The 17,187-nt window shown below is 37.5% G+C and overlaps 1 protein-coding gene and 1 non-coding gene across 9 annotated transcripts in view; one reads left to right on the top strand and one right to left on the bottom strand.

Annotated features, from left to right (window-relative positions):
- RALGAPA1 (Ral GTPase activating protein catalytic subunit alpha 1) overlaps window positions 1–11,494 on the bottom strand; it is a 207,800-nt gene extending 196,306 nt beyond the window's left edge. For 3 of the 8 annotated variants that reach the window (XM_025270980.3, XM_025270981.3, XM_025270983.3), the window contains exon 1: window positions 10,808–11,494. In XM_025270980.3, the coding sequence (XP_025126765.1) occupies window positions 10,808–10,913 (106 nt within the window). In that variant the 5' untranslated portion in view covers window positions 10,914–11,494. The remainder of the gene's footprint in view (window positions 1–10,807) is intronic. The other 5 variants (XM_006043840.4, XM_006043843.4, XM_025270984.3 and 2 more) reach the window with 4 other exon arrangements.
- Window positions 117–223, top strand: LOC112581053. Its single transcript, XR_003105493.3, has one exon. It is a non-coding gene; the product is annotated as a U6 spliceosomal RNA (small nuclear RNA).
- Window positions 11,495–17,187: the final 5,693 nt, after the last annotated feature.

The following is a 17,187-nucleotide window of genomic DNA, read 5'->3' as shown; positions in this document are numbered from 1 at the left end:
AGATAACTGCTTGTTTAGACAAAATGTGTAAGTAAGTGTATGATCAAAAAAGTATAAAGTCTGGGAAGACAAATGAAAGTAAACTCTTGTAAAGTTCTTATACAAGAAGTGGTACAGTGCTCGCTTCGGCAGCACATATACTAAAATTGGAACGATACAGAGAAGATTAGCATGGCCCCTGCGCAAGGATGACACACAAATTCGTGAAGCATTCCATATTTAAAAAAAAAAAAAAAAAAGAAGAAGTGGTACAGTGTATTACTTAAATAGTAAATAGACTCTGGTAAGTTGAAAATATTTATTATAAATCTTAAATCAACCAGTAAAATATTAAAAGATTACAGCTAATTAAGACAATAAAAGAAAAATGTAAAAAAATCATACATTTATTCAACTAATACAAAAAAAGGGCAAAAAAAGAGAACTATGAAAAGATAGATGGTGGCTTCCTGGTGGCTCAGAAGGTAAAGCATCTGTCTACAATGTGGGAGACCTGGGTTTGATCCCTGGGTTGGGAAGATTCCCCAGAGAAGGAAACGGCAACCCACTCCAATACTCTTGCCTAGAAAATCCCATGGACAGAGGAGCTTGGTGCAGGCTACTGTCCATGGGGTCACAAAGAGTTGGGCACAACATAGCGACGTCACTTTCACTTTTCATGAAAAGATAAGCCAAATAGAAAAAAGCAAGATAACAGACAAATATAACAAAGACAACAAATTTAAATCAACTCAAACAAATCAATAATGACTTTAATTGTACATCATCCAGTTCTAAATGATAAGTTATCGGTCTGAATCTGAACAGAACAATTAAGAGTAAGAAGACTAAATCACTAATCAAAAGTATCCCAACAAAGAAACATCCAGAACCAGCTGGCTTCAATGGTGAATTCTACCGAACACTGTCATTTGCTACAGCATAGGCAGACTTTGAGGGCATTATGCTAAGTGAAATGACAGAGAAAGAAATACTGTATGATCTCATTTACACGTGAAATCTAAAAAACCAAACTCAAACAAACAGATCAGAATGGTGGTTGAGGCAGTGAGTATGAGGGAAAAATGGGTGAAGAGGGTGAAAAGGTATAAAATTTTTAGTTATAAATAAGTTCTGGGAATGTAAGGTACAGCACAGTGACAAAGAAAAAAAAACATCTTAATTAAAAGGCCAGGATTACATTATATTAAAAATTAAGATTTAAACATACATGCTGGCTCCAAAAAAATCTTCTTTATATAAATGTAACAAAACAGATTAAAACCAGAAAAATATATATCCTAGTAATGCTAGTCAATGAAAGCAAAAGTCTATATCACTATTAAAGTAGATTCCAGAGCAATGGTTATTACCACAGAAAAAGATCATTTCATAAGGCAAAAGTCAATTTATAAAGACGAGATAATAATTCCAAATGTTTAGAAACCTAGTAACAGAGCTTCAAAATACATTAAGCAAAATCTGATAGAACTCAAAAAGAAAGAGACAAACTCCAATTACAGTCAGAAATTTCACATGCCCATGTTTAATAATTCATAAAACAAGGAGAAAGAAATTCAGCAAGGATATAGGAGACTTGAACAATACTATCAAACAACTTGTCCTGACACTTTTCAAACACTCAACCCAACAACAGCAGAATATATATTGTTTTCAAGTGAATATGAAACATTCATCAAGTTAAAACATATTCTGGGCTATCATATTTCAATAAATTTTGAGAAATTCAAGTCACAAAACATATGTTTTCTGAAAATAATGAAATTATCACAGAAATCAATAACAGAAAGATATCAGGATATTCCACCAATATTTGAAGCGGAAGAACACACAGGTTAATAACCTATAGATCAAAGAAGAAATCAAAAGAAAAATTAAAATGCATTTTGGACCTAGATGAAAATGAAAATACAAAATACCATAATTTGTAGGACACTGTTGAGAGAAAATTTCTATCAACATATACATACATTATGAAGAAAAAAGATCTCAAATTAATAACCTGTTTACACTTAAATAAACTAGAAAAAGAGCAAATTAAACTAAAACTAAGCAGGAAAAAGAAATAATAAAGACCAAAGCAGAAATCTATTAAATAGAGAAAAATCAATGAAGTCACAAACTGGTTCTTTTAGAAGATCAGTAAAAGTAATAAGCATCCAGCCAGACTGATTAGGAAAAAAAGATAAATTATCAATATCAGGAATGAGGGATGACATCATCATAGATTCTATAGGTATCAAAGAACAACAGGAAGCATTATGAACAACTTCATACCTATAAATCTGACAACTTAATATGAAATAAGAAAATTTCTTTAAAGACACAAACTTCTGTTTCAAGAAGAAACACATAACCCAAACAGCCCTCTACCTATTAAAGTAGTTAAAAACCTTCCTTCCAAGAAAACTCCGTATCTAGATGGCTTCATTGGTGAAGTCTACCAAATGTTCACGAGAAAAAAAAAAATGATACAAATTTTCTATGAACAATTTCCAGAAAACGAAAAAGAAAGGAATATTTCTCAATTAATACTATAAGGCTAATATTATGTTAAAAAAAAAAAAGCAAAATACTACAAGAAAAGTAATATCCCCCATAAACATAACTACAAAATTACAAACATTCTAGCATATAAAATCCAACATTATATGAAAATGACACGATGTCACAATTAGGCTTACAGAGGCCTGCAGAGTTGATCCAACATTTGAAAATCCATACTGGAATTTATCGTATTAACAGAATGAGGGGCTTCCTTGGTGGTCCACGGGTTAGTTAAGACTTTGCCTCCCAGTGCAGGGGGTGTGGGCTCAATCCCTAGTCCAGGAGTTAAGACCCCACATGCCTCAAGGCCAGGAAAAAAAACCCATAAACAACAGAAGCAATACTGTAACAAATTCAATAGAGACTTTAAAAAAGTTAACAACAACAAAATCTTTAAAAAACAAAATGAAAAAAAATTAAAAAACCTGTTAACCTCAACACAAACAGAAAAAAGCATTTGACACACCTGGTATCCATTCTTGATGAAAACTCTCAGCAAACTAAAAGAGTAAGACTTTCTTAACATGACAAAGAACATTTATTCAAAAGCCTACAATGAACATGATATTATATGGTTAGTTTAAAACCAGATCACCTTACCTTTAAGATCAATAAAAAGACAAGGATATCCACTCTCACCACTTCTATTCTACACTGTACTAGAAATTCCAGTAAGTACAATAAAACAAGAAAAAGATATAAAGGCATCCAGATTAAAAAGAAGACTTAAAGGCTCTATTAATGAGTTCATGTATGTAAAAGATTCAATGAAATCTATATAATACTAATAGAACAAGTGAATTTAGCACAGTTCCAGGATATAAGCTCAATATATAAAAATCAACTGTATTTTACTAACAATCAGAAATAGTCATGAAGATACAATTTACAAGGATATAAAAAGTACAAAATATTTAGGGATAACTGACAAAAGATGCATTTAAGACCTGTATATTAAAAAATACAAAACACTGCTAGAGAAATTAAAGGAGGTCTATATAAAACAACAGAAAACGCAATGGCATCCCACTCCAGTCCTCTTGCCTGGAAAACCCCATGGACAGAGGAGCCTGGTAAGCTGCAGTCCATGGGGTCGCTGGGAGTCGGACACGACTGAGCGACTACACTTTCACTTTTCACTTTCATGCATTGGAGAAGGAAATGGCAACCCACTCCAGTGTTCTTGCCTGGAGAATCCCAGGGACGGGGGAGCCTGGTGGGCTGCCATCTATGGGGTCGCACAGAGGCGGACACGAGAGCGACTTAGCAGCAGCAGCAGCATATAAAACAAAGAAACGTACCTTCTTCATCTACAGATTCATAACAATCTCATTCCCAGCAAAATTTTTTATTTCTTCATTTATTTATTTTAGAAATTGACAAGCTAATCTTATGGAAAGTTAAAAGACAAGGCATAGCTCCCTTCTCCCACAGCAAAAAAAAAAAAAAAAAAACCTTTGGAAAGGAAGAAAAAAGTTGGAGGGTCTACACCATCCAATTTCAAGATTTACTATCAAGTTATAATAACAACAACAATAAAAGGCACTGTGGTATAGGCAGCAACACAGACAAACAGATCACCAGAACAAAACAGTCCCAAAATAATTCTATACATATAGAGACAACTGAATTTTGGAAAAAGTACAAAGGCAATTCAGCAGAGAAAGGAAAGTCTTTTTCAACAAATGGTGCTAGAACACTTGGAGATCCATATGCCAAAAAAAAAAAAAAAAAAAATCCTTCCATATCTCAAACTATATTCACAGCTAACTCAAGATGGATCACAGACATAGATCCTAAAATGATAAAACTCTAGAAGAAAGCATAGGAGAAAATTTTTATGATCTTGGACTTAGGCAAAGGTTTCAGATACAAACCATGTAAGAAAAAGTTGATATAGGAACTTAATCAAAATTAAGAATTCCTATTCATTCAAATAAAATGTTAAGCGAATTAAAATATTAAAAAAAAAAACCACTCTGCAAATCATGTATTTGATAAAGTACTTATACACAGAATACAGGGTTTCCCAGGTGGCGTTAGTGGTGGTAAAGAACCCACCTGCCAATTCAGGAGACATAAGAAACGTAGGTTCGACTCCTGGGTGGGGAAGATCCCCTGGAGGAGGGCACAGGAACCCATTCCAGTATTCTTGCCTGGAGAATCCCATGGACAAAGGAGCCTGGCGGGCTACAGTCCATAGGATTGCAAAGAGTCAGATGTAACTGAAGTGACTCAGCACACATACAGAATATATTCAGAATCTTCAAAACTGGGTAAGAAAGCAAACAGTTCAATTTAAAAATAGGTGAAAAATTTGAACGCGATTTCATCAAAGAAGTCATATACAATGGCAAATAAGCACGTGAAAAGAAGTTCAATGTTATCAGATATCAGGGAAACAGTAATTTGCCAAAGCCTTTGACTGTGTGGATCACAATAAACTGTGGAAAATTCTGAAAGAGATGGGAATACCAGACCACCTGACCTGCCTCTGGAGAAATCTGTATGCAGGTCAGGAAGCGACAGTTAGAACTGGACATGGAATAACAGACTGGTTCCAAATAGCAAAAGGAGTACATCAAGGCTGTACGTTGTTACTCTGCTTATTTAACTTATACGTAGAGTAAATCATGAGAAATGCGGGGCTGGAAGAAGCACAAGCTGGAATCAAGATTGCCAGGAGAAATATCAATAACCTCAGATACGCAGATGACACCACGCTTATGGCAGAAAGTGAAGAACTGAAGAGCCTCTTGATGAAAGTGAAAGAGGAGAGTGAAAAAGTTGGTTTCAAGCTCAACAATTCAGAAAACTAAGATCATGGCATCTGGTCCCATCACTTCATTGCAAATAGATGGGGAAACAGTGGCTGACTTTATTTTTTGGGGCTCCAAAATCACTGCAGATGGTGACTGCAGCCATGAAATCAAAAGATGCTTACTCCTTGGAAGGAAAGTTATGACCAACCTAGATAGCATATTCAAAAGCAGAGACATTACTTTGCCAACAAAGGTCCGTCTAGTCAAGGCTATGGTTTTTCCAATAGTCATGTATGGATGTGAGAGTTGGACTATAAAGAAAGCTGAATGCCAAAGAATTGATGCTTTTGAACTGTGTTTTGGAGAAGACTCTTGAGAGTCTCTTGGACTGCAAGGAGATCCTACCAGTCCATCCTAAAGGAGATCAGTCCTGGGTGTTCTTTGGAAGGACTGATGCTGAAGCCAAAACTCCAATACTTTGGCCACCTGATGGGAAGAGCTGACTCACTGGAAAAGACCCTGATGCTGGGAAAGATTGAGGGCAGAAGAAGGGGATGACAGAGGATGAGATGGTTGGATGGAATCACCGACACAATGGACATGGGTTTGGGTAAACTCAGGGAGTTGGTGATGGACAAGGAGGCCTGGCATGCTGCAGTTCATGGGGTCGCAAAGAGTCAGACACAACGGAGCGACTGAACTGACAAGAAAAAGAAATACCGTATCAGGTGGTGTTGGTGCATTTCTACACAAACTATAACTCTCATATACTATTTGTGAGACTGTAAACTGGTTAAAAAGAAACCCCCAAAACCAAGAAACAGTACATTTGTTTTTAAAAAAATACAACTGCCATAGGATTCATCCATTCCATTCCTAAGTATTGACTCCAAGAGAAAAGAAAGCATATGTCTACACAATAGGTGTACCTCACAGCAATTTTACATGTTAATAGTTGAAAACTGAAAACCCACATGTTCATCAACATGGGACCGGGACAATCAAATTATAGCATATCCATACAATAAAAGCAGTAAGAGCAATGTATTATAGACACATCATCACACAACAAATACAGAGGAATTTCAAAGTGTGCTGAGTAAAAGAAACCAATCCAAAAGAGTAAGCACTGTTAATTCCATGTATATGTTATGCATGGGCCTCCCAGGTGGCACAGTGCCAACGCAGGGCATGTCAGAGACCTGGACTTGATCCCTGGGTTGGAACGATCCCCTGGAGTACGAAATGGCAACCCATTCCGTATTCTTGCCTGGGAAGTCCCATGGACACAGAAGCCTGGCGGGCTACGGTCCAAGGGGTCACAACGAGTCAGACAGAACCGAGTGTGTGCGTGCAGGCATGCACACACATACACACATACGTATGTATATAAAAGACACAAACTAATGTAGAGGAGAACAGATCAATGGTTGCCCTGGGGTAGGATGGCAGGCAAGTAAGGGTTAGAGGAAGGGATTACAAAGGGGCAAAAGGAAACTGGGAGATTACAGATGTCATTTGTTTCTTGATTATCTGACTATATTCCTAATCATGATGTCATGATGGCTTCACAAAGTGTATGTATGTCAAGAAGTATTCAATTATGCCCAGTGTTCACAGCAGCATTATTTACAATTGCCAAGATATGGAAGCAATCTAAGTGTCCATAAATGGATGAACGAATAAAGAAGATGTGGTGTATATATACAACAGAATACTACTTAGCCATAAAAAAGAATGAAATTTTGCCATTTGGAGCAACATGGATGGACTTGGAGGGTATTACACTAAGTGAAATAAGTCAGAGAAGGACAAATATGAGGTATCACTTGTATGTGGAATCGAAAAAAATAAAACAAACCAGCAAATGTAACAAAAAAAGAAGCAAACTCACAGAGAACAAAGTAGTAGTTACCAGTGGGCAGAGGGAAGGGGAGAGGGGCAAGATAGGGGTAGAAAATTAGGTACAAACTACTATGCATAAAATAAGCTAAAAGGACATACTGCATAACATGGGGAATATGGCCAATTTTATAACTATAAATGGAGTATAGCCTTTAAAAACTGTGAATCACTATATTGTACACCTGTCTAACTTATACAATATTGTGTATTGCCATACTTTAACTTTTTAAAAAGCATTGAATTATATGCTTTAAATTTGTGTGACATATCATTTATCAATTACACCTCAATAAAGTTACTAGAAAGAATGAGCCAAAATAATCAATATATTAGCTAGGTAAGCACTTACCTTTTTTTAAGCCAAGACGACTGAACTGTTACCACGCCATACAAGAAAATTAACATTTAGTCAATATCCATTATATGCTAAGCATTATGCTAGCTACCTGTTAGACACTAAATTATGTGCTTAGCGTCATCTTAAGGCCATTTGTTGGGGGAAAAAAAGGCAGGGGGATGGGGCAGAGCAAGATGATAATATGAAACTTTAGCAACTAGACAAGGTTTTATTTCTAGTCTGTAATAATTCTAACTTCCAGTTCCTACAAATCAAATATACAACATTATCAATAAACACAGTAGATTTAAATCTAAATCCTCCAAGTTCTATAAATTCAGCTGGAATTGTCCTTCAGTGGGAATACATGCCAGGACAAAGGTTTACATTAGATGCTTAAATTATGTTCTCATATACTGGTAAGCCTGAGAAGGCAATGGCACCCCACTCTAGTACTCCTGCCTGGAAAATTCCATGGATGGAGGAGCCTGGTGGGCTGCAGTTTATGGGGTCACAGAGTTGGACACGACTGAGTGATTTCACTTTCACTTTCCACTTTCATGCATTGGAGAAGGAAATGGCAACCCACTCCAGTGTTCTTGCCTGGAGAGTCCCAGGGACGGGGGAGCCTGGTGGGCTGCCGTCTATGGGGTTGCACAGAGTTGGACAAGACTGAAGCGACTTAGCAGCAGCAGCATACTGGTAAGCACTGAATTCTAAAAATACCCTTAGCGAATGGCAGTTTAATTTAAAGGTTAAAAATACAGTTTAGATGGAACCAAAAAAACCCAAAATCCTGTGTAACTGGGAATACCCTATTCTGCAAACTAGTTTCCTTTATAGTGGTTATGTATTAATAAAACCTGCACTTAACTTGCAAAAAGGATTGGAAGTGGCTCTCCCATCTGCAAAATGGGAGACCTTTAAGACATCTTTCAGTCTTTGCAGTTCTACCCTCCCCTACTCATTTGCTTAGGAATTACACTAATTATATTTCAAAGTCACAGTGACCACTCAGAAATACAGAATATTTAATTCAATTAACTGTTAGAACCAAGTATAGTACTTAGAGGTCCATGTTTTTTGTTCTACATTTGATAAGGTTTACTTCAGCACTGTTGCCATTTGGAGCTAGAATACTGTTGTGAGGGATTATCCTGAGCATTTCAAGATGTTCAGCTGACCTGCTACCCACTAGATGCCAGAAGCACCTCTCCCTAGTTATGACAATCAATAGTGTCTCCAGACATTCTCATTGTCCTCAGAGGAGCAAAACAGTCCCTGTTGAGAGTTCCTGTCCTAAAATGAGTGCAGTAATCTCTCTATATGGACCTCCTTCACTCACAGGGCAGGGAGTCTGAAAACAGAGTCCTCCATTTTAAAGTTCTTAAGAATATTTTAAATGATTATAGATAGTATATGCTCCTTTAAAAAAATAATCATTACTAAAAAGCAAAGTTTTGTTGTTTTTTTTTTTTTTTTAACAAACACACACTGTTTTGTTTTCAAACTGAGAAAGCTAGGCCCTACAAAATACCTGATACCTCTTCATTCAGACCATGTCTCCAGGGTGGGGAAAAAAAAAACTTCTAAGGCCAAAGAATTATAAACAAACCATTCCTTAACTAACGAACCATGGCAATTAATTCAGAAAATGTCAATACTCTATTGGAATTCAATTTTAGAGCTCTGCCATTACCCAACCTACATCTTGTCCTAAGTAGGTTATCAAATATCATTGTCCTCAATTTCAATCTGCCATTATCTGTGGTAAATCTCCTACACATTAACTTTCCCTGTCACAGTCTCCTAGCCAAATTTTTTCTTCAATGGCTTAACTCTCAAGTAAAATGTAAAGACCACAATGTCAACTGTCTAGAAAATATTTCTTTTCTTGAAAAAATATCTTTTTACATTGCTAAACTGGACTTAATCGCTTTCTTACTATTACACAATAATAAATATAATTTACTTGGGATACAGATTTGCTGCCATAAATGCAGAAAGAGTAAAAACCAAACTGGAGACATGAAATCTGGGTTCTGGCTCTGACTCTGCCTCCTACTACTTGGATGACCAAGGTAACAGTCCCAAACTTCAGCTCTCTTAGTTGTTAAGAAAAAAAAAAAAAAAGAAGAAGAAGAATAACGAACTCTAAAGTTATTGTGTGGATCAGTTACCACTTATGTGAAATAACTCTGTACACAGTGAAGTGTCATACAAAGGTTGAATGCTGGTAGTATCCTGTTGGTGTAAGTAAACCACAGAGTAGTGAAACATGCACCTCAAATAAAAGAGACTTAATTCACTGTATAAACGTCACTTTTCAAAAGGAACATTCCTTACGAAGAGAGCCTTAGATGATAAACCTTGGACTAGGATTCAGGCATCTGGGTTCTAAACTCAGTTCTGCCATTAACTTTCTATATCAACAAAGGCAAACTTTCCTTTTCACCTCAAATTTCGTATAAAAAGATCCAAGTTCTGGACCAGTTGTTCCCTAAATACTGTTACAGCCTATTGGCCCACGAAATTACCAAGTGGGCCAAAATGAGTGGGTTCAACTCATTTAACCCTATATCCACAATTCAAGAGTAGTTCGGTTGGACGCACAAGAGAAGGTAACAGACGGTAAGAAAATTTTATTTAGAAATAGAATGCTGTATGATTTTCCACAAGAAAAGGAAGCTATAAACTACCTTGTTTTCTACAATTAATCATAGCTCTCCCTCTAAATGATAGTAATTATGAACAAGGTGCATTAACAAGGGCGGGGCTCTTTCCCACAAGCTTTTAGGGAACCACCCACTTCCCAAAGAGGTGTAACTGCTTCCTCCTTGCCCGCCTTAGCCAAGAAACTTGAAAGATTAGGGTTTATATTGTCTGAGTTTTTTTTCTTTTCACTTGGGTGGGGATGGCGGTAGTCATCTGACAAACATATCCTATAAACACCATTATCTGCAACAACAAGTCTCCAGAAAGTCTAAAAATAATCTAAGTTGTTGAGTAGTAAGTGTTTTTAAAACAGTTCGGGCTATTAACTCAAAACGAGGTAACCCTGTGTGTGATTAGCGTTTGCCAACTACCAAGTGTTCCCTTCCCCAAATTATCCGCCCTCCCGCGACTCTGTAGAGGCGATGCCTCGCCCTCCCCTAGCGCATCGCGCCAGGGCCGGAGGGAGAGTCCCCAGGGGCTCCCAGAAGAGGGAAGGCCGAGCAACCCAGGCCTCCAGACGCCGTCACCCCTCGCCCCTCACCAATGACGATGCGCAGGTGCTTGAGGCGGGTCAGCGCGTCCTTCTTGGTGTCCAGCACCTTCTGGGTAGACTTCTTCACGTCCCCGTGCGGCTTCTTGGAGAACATCCTGCCGCCGCCACGGCCGACTCCGGCCCCCTCCCGGTCAGGTCAAAGCGGCGGAAAGTGGAGGGAGTGGGCGGGGAGGAGACTACTGAGAGCGGCTCATTCACTCCCCAGCCTTGCGGGCCCCAGCGCGGCCGACTCCTCCCAGACCAAGGCCAGGGCCGCCACCTCCACCCGACTCGCGCGGCGTCTGCAAGGCACCTTCGCCTCTAGCTCCAATATGGCGGCTCCCCTCTTCCAGTTCTGCACGGAGGGACGGAGACCCGGGCGGGTTGCCCGCCGCCGCCGCCGTTCCCTGCGGCCGCCGCTCGCCGCCACAGGCCAGGGCCGGGCACCCAGGACCCGTAGCCGCGCAGATGCGGCTGTCGGCGGCAGCGGCAGCACTCGTCTCTCCCTGAGGCCCCCTTAAGGTTAAATCTTCTTTAGCAGCCGCCAAGGAGACGGAGTGTGGTGATGGGGTTTCACGACTTTGCCGTCGGTGGCGAATGGTCCCCGTGGCAACCGCCTTCTGACGTCAAGAGTTCTTGACGTCACGCCAGCATGAGATCACCCGTGGCATTACCTTCCTTTAGTTTTCTGTGTGAGTAGCCAGAGGAGTAGCCTGGGGAAGTCAGGGAAGGAAAATCCTGCGTGCGCCTTTGAAAGCAGGTCTTCTAGCCAAGCCCCCAGAGTAGTCTGTTTTTAAAGGTCCTCCTCCTGTCCCTGTTATTTACTATGTAACTTAAGAACATAGTTCCAGAACATCAGAGTAGATGTGCAGTGTATTTTAGACGCCATTTCCGAAGGCTTTGTTTTTAACACCCCATTTCCTTAATTTGAATTTTGTATAAAGAATTTTTGTTTATATTGCAAAGTGATGGTTAATAATTTACTGTAGTTTCTAGATTTGTGGTATTATAGTACATCCTCTTGGTTAAAATTGTCTTACACAAATGAGTTCTCCCAAAAGCTTGTTGTAGTAGAAAGAAAAATTACAGGGAAAAGAAATCTGGAGAACTGTAAGGGTTAATTTTCTTTATCTGTAAAGAGTTCACAAATCCAGGAGAAAATTGCTAAAGCACAAGCAGAAGTTAGTAGAAAACATGAAACAAGTATTACAGAAGTGTGTACTCAACTAAAACATGTGAAAAATGTTCACACTCGTGGGTAATTTTTAAAACTCAGATTAAAATAACATTTAAACAATTTAAACAGCTTTTATTGAAGTGTACTTGATATACAGTAAACTACACATCTTCAAAATGTGCAATTTGGTAAGTAGGATATTTGCATATGACCATGAAAACGTAAGCAGTCAAAATAGTGAACATACTCATCAGCCCCCAAATGGTCCTCTTGCCCTTTTGTAATCCCTCCCTCCCACTGTCCCCAGCCTGGTCTTTGGGCAAACACTGATTTGCTTTCTGTCACCTGGAATTTGCATTTTCTAGAGTTTCATGGAAGTGTATGCTTATAGTATACTCTTGTCTGATTTCTTACACTCAATATAGCTTATTTTTAAATAATGTAACATTTTATCGGTCAAACTAGGAGTTTAAGTTAGTCATCTTACAGCAGGTGAAGGCAGCAGCAGACAATCCTATTGCTTACTAGAAAGAAGCAGTAATGGCTACAAAAGTTGACATTGTGTATCAAGACACTTATAAATGTTTATATATACTTTGGTTCATTAGTTTCACTTTCAGGACCCTATTCTAAACTATCAGAAATGGGAAAATATTTATATAAAAATATTAAAGCATGATTTATAACACTGAAAGATTGGAAATGATTAATGTCCATCAGGAGATAAAACATTCAGTAGGTGGAATGTCACGGAACCATGAAAATTATTAATATGAAGACTTTTTAATGACATAGAAAATACTCAAGATACTATTAAATGAAAAAGCAATACAGTGCTGAAGATATTATCAAAACTATGAAAGAAGTTATGCATGTAAAATGTAGTTAGAAAAAAATTCAAAACACCTCCAAAATTGTGATTATAGCTGCACAGTAAAATCACAGGTGAATTTAATTATTTTCTTTACATTGCATAGCTTTTTTAAAACTAAAAGTCATATGTTGCTTTCACAACTTAAAAAACAAGTCTATTTAAAGAAAATTAAGAAAATCTAATGTATCAATTTTAAACTCACAAAACAAATTAAGAGGTATGTGTAGGAATAGAAACTCCTTGAAGGCTTTTTTGAAAAATTTATATGTCCCACTGTAGTATAGAACAAATATTTGTTGATATTTAAATTATGTTTACATTAAAAGGGTTTCTTTTGCTAGTATTAGAGTCATCCAACCCCATGATTCTGGCTATCATTTATTTGGTGATTTTGGACACCTATGTCCCTATTAGTAACCCAAGTCTCCTATCTGAGCTTCCACAAGCTACTCAAATTCAGTATATACAAAACAACACTCATCATCTTTGTCTTCTCCACTCACAAACCTGATCTTCCTCCTTCATTAAATATCTCCACTGGTACTACCACTATTAGCTCAGATTTTCAATCCAGCTGTTTCATCTTAAGGCTTCTTCTCTGTCATCTAGTCAGTTACCAACACCTGATGATTCTACTTCTTAAGTATTTCTTGATTTAGTCCTCTTCTCTCCATTATCACCACCTTTGTTAAGGCTCAGGCCTTCACAATTTCTGGCCATATATGCTAGAAATGGAGAAGGAAATGGCAATGCTAGAAATGGCAGTGGTTTCCTCCCTACCCCACATCTTAGTAAGATTTGAGTATCCATTCCTTTTTAAGTAAATTTTAGAGTTAAAAAGAGATGCCCAATGGTCTTGCAGTCAGTACTTGAATATCTGTGTTAATGAGGAAAAGATGTGGCATGAATAAATCAAGACATTTCTTTTTCTTTTTTTAGTATACCTATTTGCTTAAGGATATATTTTATAGTCAGGAAATGCACAGTACTTTGGATCAAAGAACAAAACCCGTATTGAGGAAAGGCTATGAACATGTCCAGATTTTATACATTGCTCCCACTTCATAGTGATTATAACCAATCTCTAAGTTTGTTAAGATGATGCAGGAAAAGCTGACCTAGACTCTTGCTCTTTCTAAACTTGTTGAAGTGAAAAAAAAAAAAAGTAATTAGCCACATTGATTGTGGTGGATATATGCTGGCTTGCCTACCATCTGGTAATCATATCCAGATTTTTCTTGGGAAAGCCACCCCTCTCTCGGTCTCATTTGATATGTTGCTGCACTGCCCTCTTTAGACTTTGGTATTCTAGCACTCAGCAAAGAAAGAGTGTTAGGGATGGGCACATGACCAATTCAGTCTAATAAAACTCTCTCCTACAACTACTGCAAAAGAGAAGTTCTTTTTTCCAAGATGAAGGCCTGGAACTGCTAGGAATCAACAGGTGAAAAGAATCTGCTGAGGATAACGCCAATACTCTTGAGCACAGAGGGGATAGTTAAGTAGAGAGTAAGTCTTGAATTGCTTGAGCATTTGGATCCAACTTGCCTGAAGTACCATGGTCTTTTCTATTTCCCAGGTCCACAACGTCCTTATTTTGCTTTAGCCAATTTCACTTGGGTTTCAGTCACTTGATAGGAAAAGTTCCTGACTTAGACATTTTAAAGATACTCTGCTAGGCTGAATAGGGAGTAGAAATTTTAAAAGAAAAAAAAAAAAAAACTACTTGAAAACAAGACTACAACCCTCCTCTGAAGTCCTCCAGCAGCTTTTTCTTTACCATGACACTCACCTTACTCTATGTTGTAGTCTTCTATGCTTCATCTCCATTATATTAAGCTGTAATCTGTCTTTAAGGCAGGTTTTTTAAATTTTTCCTATGTTGCATAATTCCAGGCTCCAAGAGTTGCTTCCTCTCCCTCTTTTACTCTGTCTTCTCTGGCTCTGTCTCTCTCTGCTCTCTCCAGTGCTACCAGGCATGAGGTAGGCACCCAATACATATTTATGGAAAGAAAAAGTAAACACTAGGCACTCAGTAAATGCTTACTGAATTTATGCAAAGATAATAGTTGCAGTTTCTGCTGAGGATGGTGGAAAGAGGACTAAGAAAGGAGAAACAATGCTCAGTAGGGACAGACAAGTCAATCTTTGTCTGTATTAAATGTTTCCATGATTTATCCATGAAAATTAACGTAAGTTGTGGTCCCCAGAGACTCAAGCAGAAAGATAAACTTGGAGGCTACATTTTGGGCAATTCATTCTGTCCCAAATGTATTACTAAGAATATTTCACATACTATTTCTGTGTTTGTTTCATATATATTTTTTCCATTTGCTATATCATATCCCAGTTTTTTTTTTCTTGCTGCAAACAGAAAGGCTTCTAAGCAGAGCTATATGCTTTCTGTGAAATTAATCTTGATTTCCTTTCCTATTATTGTGGTTTTTTTAAATCCTCTTTCCTTATTTGTACCTCATAAAAACATGGCTATGCAAAGAAAAACATTTTCCTCTGCAAAGAAAAATTCAGGATGTCCTATTACATTGATGGAGTCACCAAAAGAATCTGCAATAGCTGAAAAAAATCCTGAAAATTCTGAACGGTATAAATTGAAATTGTGCTTGGAAAATTTCTTCTATAAAATAAGAGTGAATCTGCTTGTTTGCAAAACTGTTTTCCTGACCCATATCAATAGCCCTGTCTAAAATACAATGAAATACTTGCTTAGCATAGAAAAAATTTTAAATTCAGCTAAGAGAGCTGTAAGACCCACCCCAACATGTTAAAAAAAACAAAAACCACCCCAATGTGTTGCTTAATAGTAGTTTATTTCAATGACAATATATCCTTTTTTTAAGTTTACAAAAATTATTCATTTCCCACATGCATAGCTTGTATCATGAAAGTTACAGAGCTTGTTTTGAGGAAACATTATGATTCAGTGGAAAGATAAATGAATTATTCAAGGGATTTGGGTTCTAGTTCCTCTCAGCATCAGTTTTCTCATTAGAAAAGTCAAGATAAGGTGTGCTCTCAGTGATTTATGAAATTCAGGAAATAATAGTGTTTTCAGTCATGATCTTTAGAGTTAGGTAGATTTGAGCTGGACCTTTCCTTTCAGGATTTACTTTATCAGGGATCTCTGGCATGTAGTTTAATCTCTCTGAGCCTCATTTTCTTCATATATAAACCATATCAGTAATTGTGATAATTAGGTAAGAAGTGGTATTGAAAGTTACTTCTACAATGGCTGACATATAATGTTACTTCCCTTTCCTTTCCTCGATAGACTTTTAGTGGAGAAACTTGTGTAATTGTTTAAAAATTTGCTCCCCCGCTATCCTATATCCCATCTTCTTGCAAAATGCCTGATACAAAATGCTCTCAATAAATACCTGTTGACTGGAAGAATGAGTGTCAGTCCCCTTCCCTTTCTCTTGCAGGGCACTCAGTAAATGATTGATGAATGAATGGAATAATTTTAGAAAACAGAAAATGTAACATATTAATAATAATTATATGGCTGGCACACCTGAGGAAAAAGGAAACACCATAACACTGTAGCAAAACAAGCTGGCACAAAGGTAATTTAGAGAGCATGCCCAGTCCACTGCCTGATTTTCTCTTTAAAAGCTCTCCCCACTGGAGACATATTTATTTTGAAAAGACAAACCTAGAAAATTATAATACTGCTTGTGAAAACTAGACTTCAAACTCAAGTTTAAAATCATGAGCATCTCAAGAAAAATATGTCGTCATCAAACTCCCACATGTGAACATTACGTTACTATTTTTTATAAAGTCAGGTTTATTCAAATTGAAGAGACCTTTAAAAACTGTTTTTAATGGGCTTTATTTCTGTAAATAAGTTTTAGGTTCACAGATGCTCCTTGCCCCCACATGTGCACAGCCTCCCCCATTTAGCAATATCCCCCATGAAAATGGTACATTTGTTACAACTAGCGAGCCTACACTGACATATCCTTGTCACCTAAAGACCATAGCTTACATTAGGGTTCACTTTTGACATTAGTGTCCATACACATTTTATGGACTTGGACAAATGTATAATGACATTTTCCCACTACTATAATATCAAATGGGGTATTTTCACTGCCATAAAAATCCTTTGTGCTTCTTCTATTCATCCCTCTCTCTAACCCCCGACAACCACTGTCTGTCTGTTTAAAAAACAGACTCATTTTTTAAAACAATTTAAAAATGTACAGGAAAATTGGGCCAATAGTATAAAGACTTCTCATGTGCTCAACTGCTAGTATGGTATATTTATTACAATTAATAAACCAATAAGAGATTTCCCTGGGGTCCAGTGGTTAA

This window comes from Bubalus bubalis, chromosome 20 (genome assembly GCF_019923935.1).
Source record: "Bubalus bubalis isolate 160015118507 breed Murrah chromosome 20, NDDB_SH_1, whole genome shotgun sequence".
Taxonomy (NCBI): Eukaryota; Metazoa; Chordata; class Mammalia; order Artiodactyla; family Bovidae; genus Bubalus; species Bubalus bubalis.
This window is presented reverse-complemented; position numbering and strand designations above follow the sequence as displayed.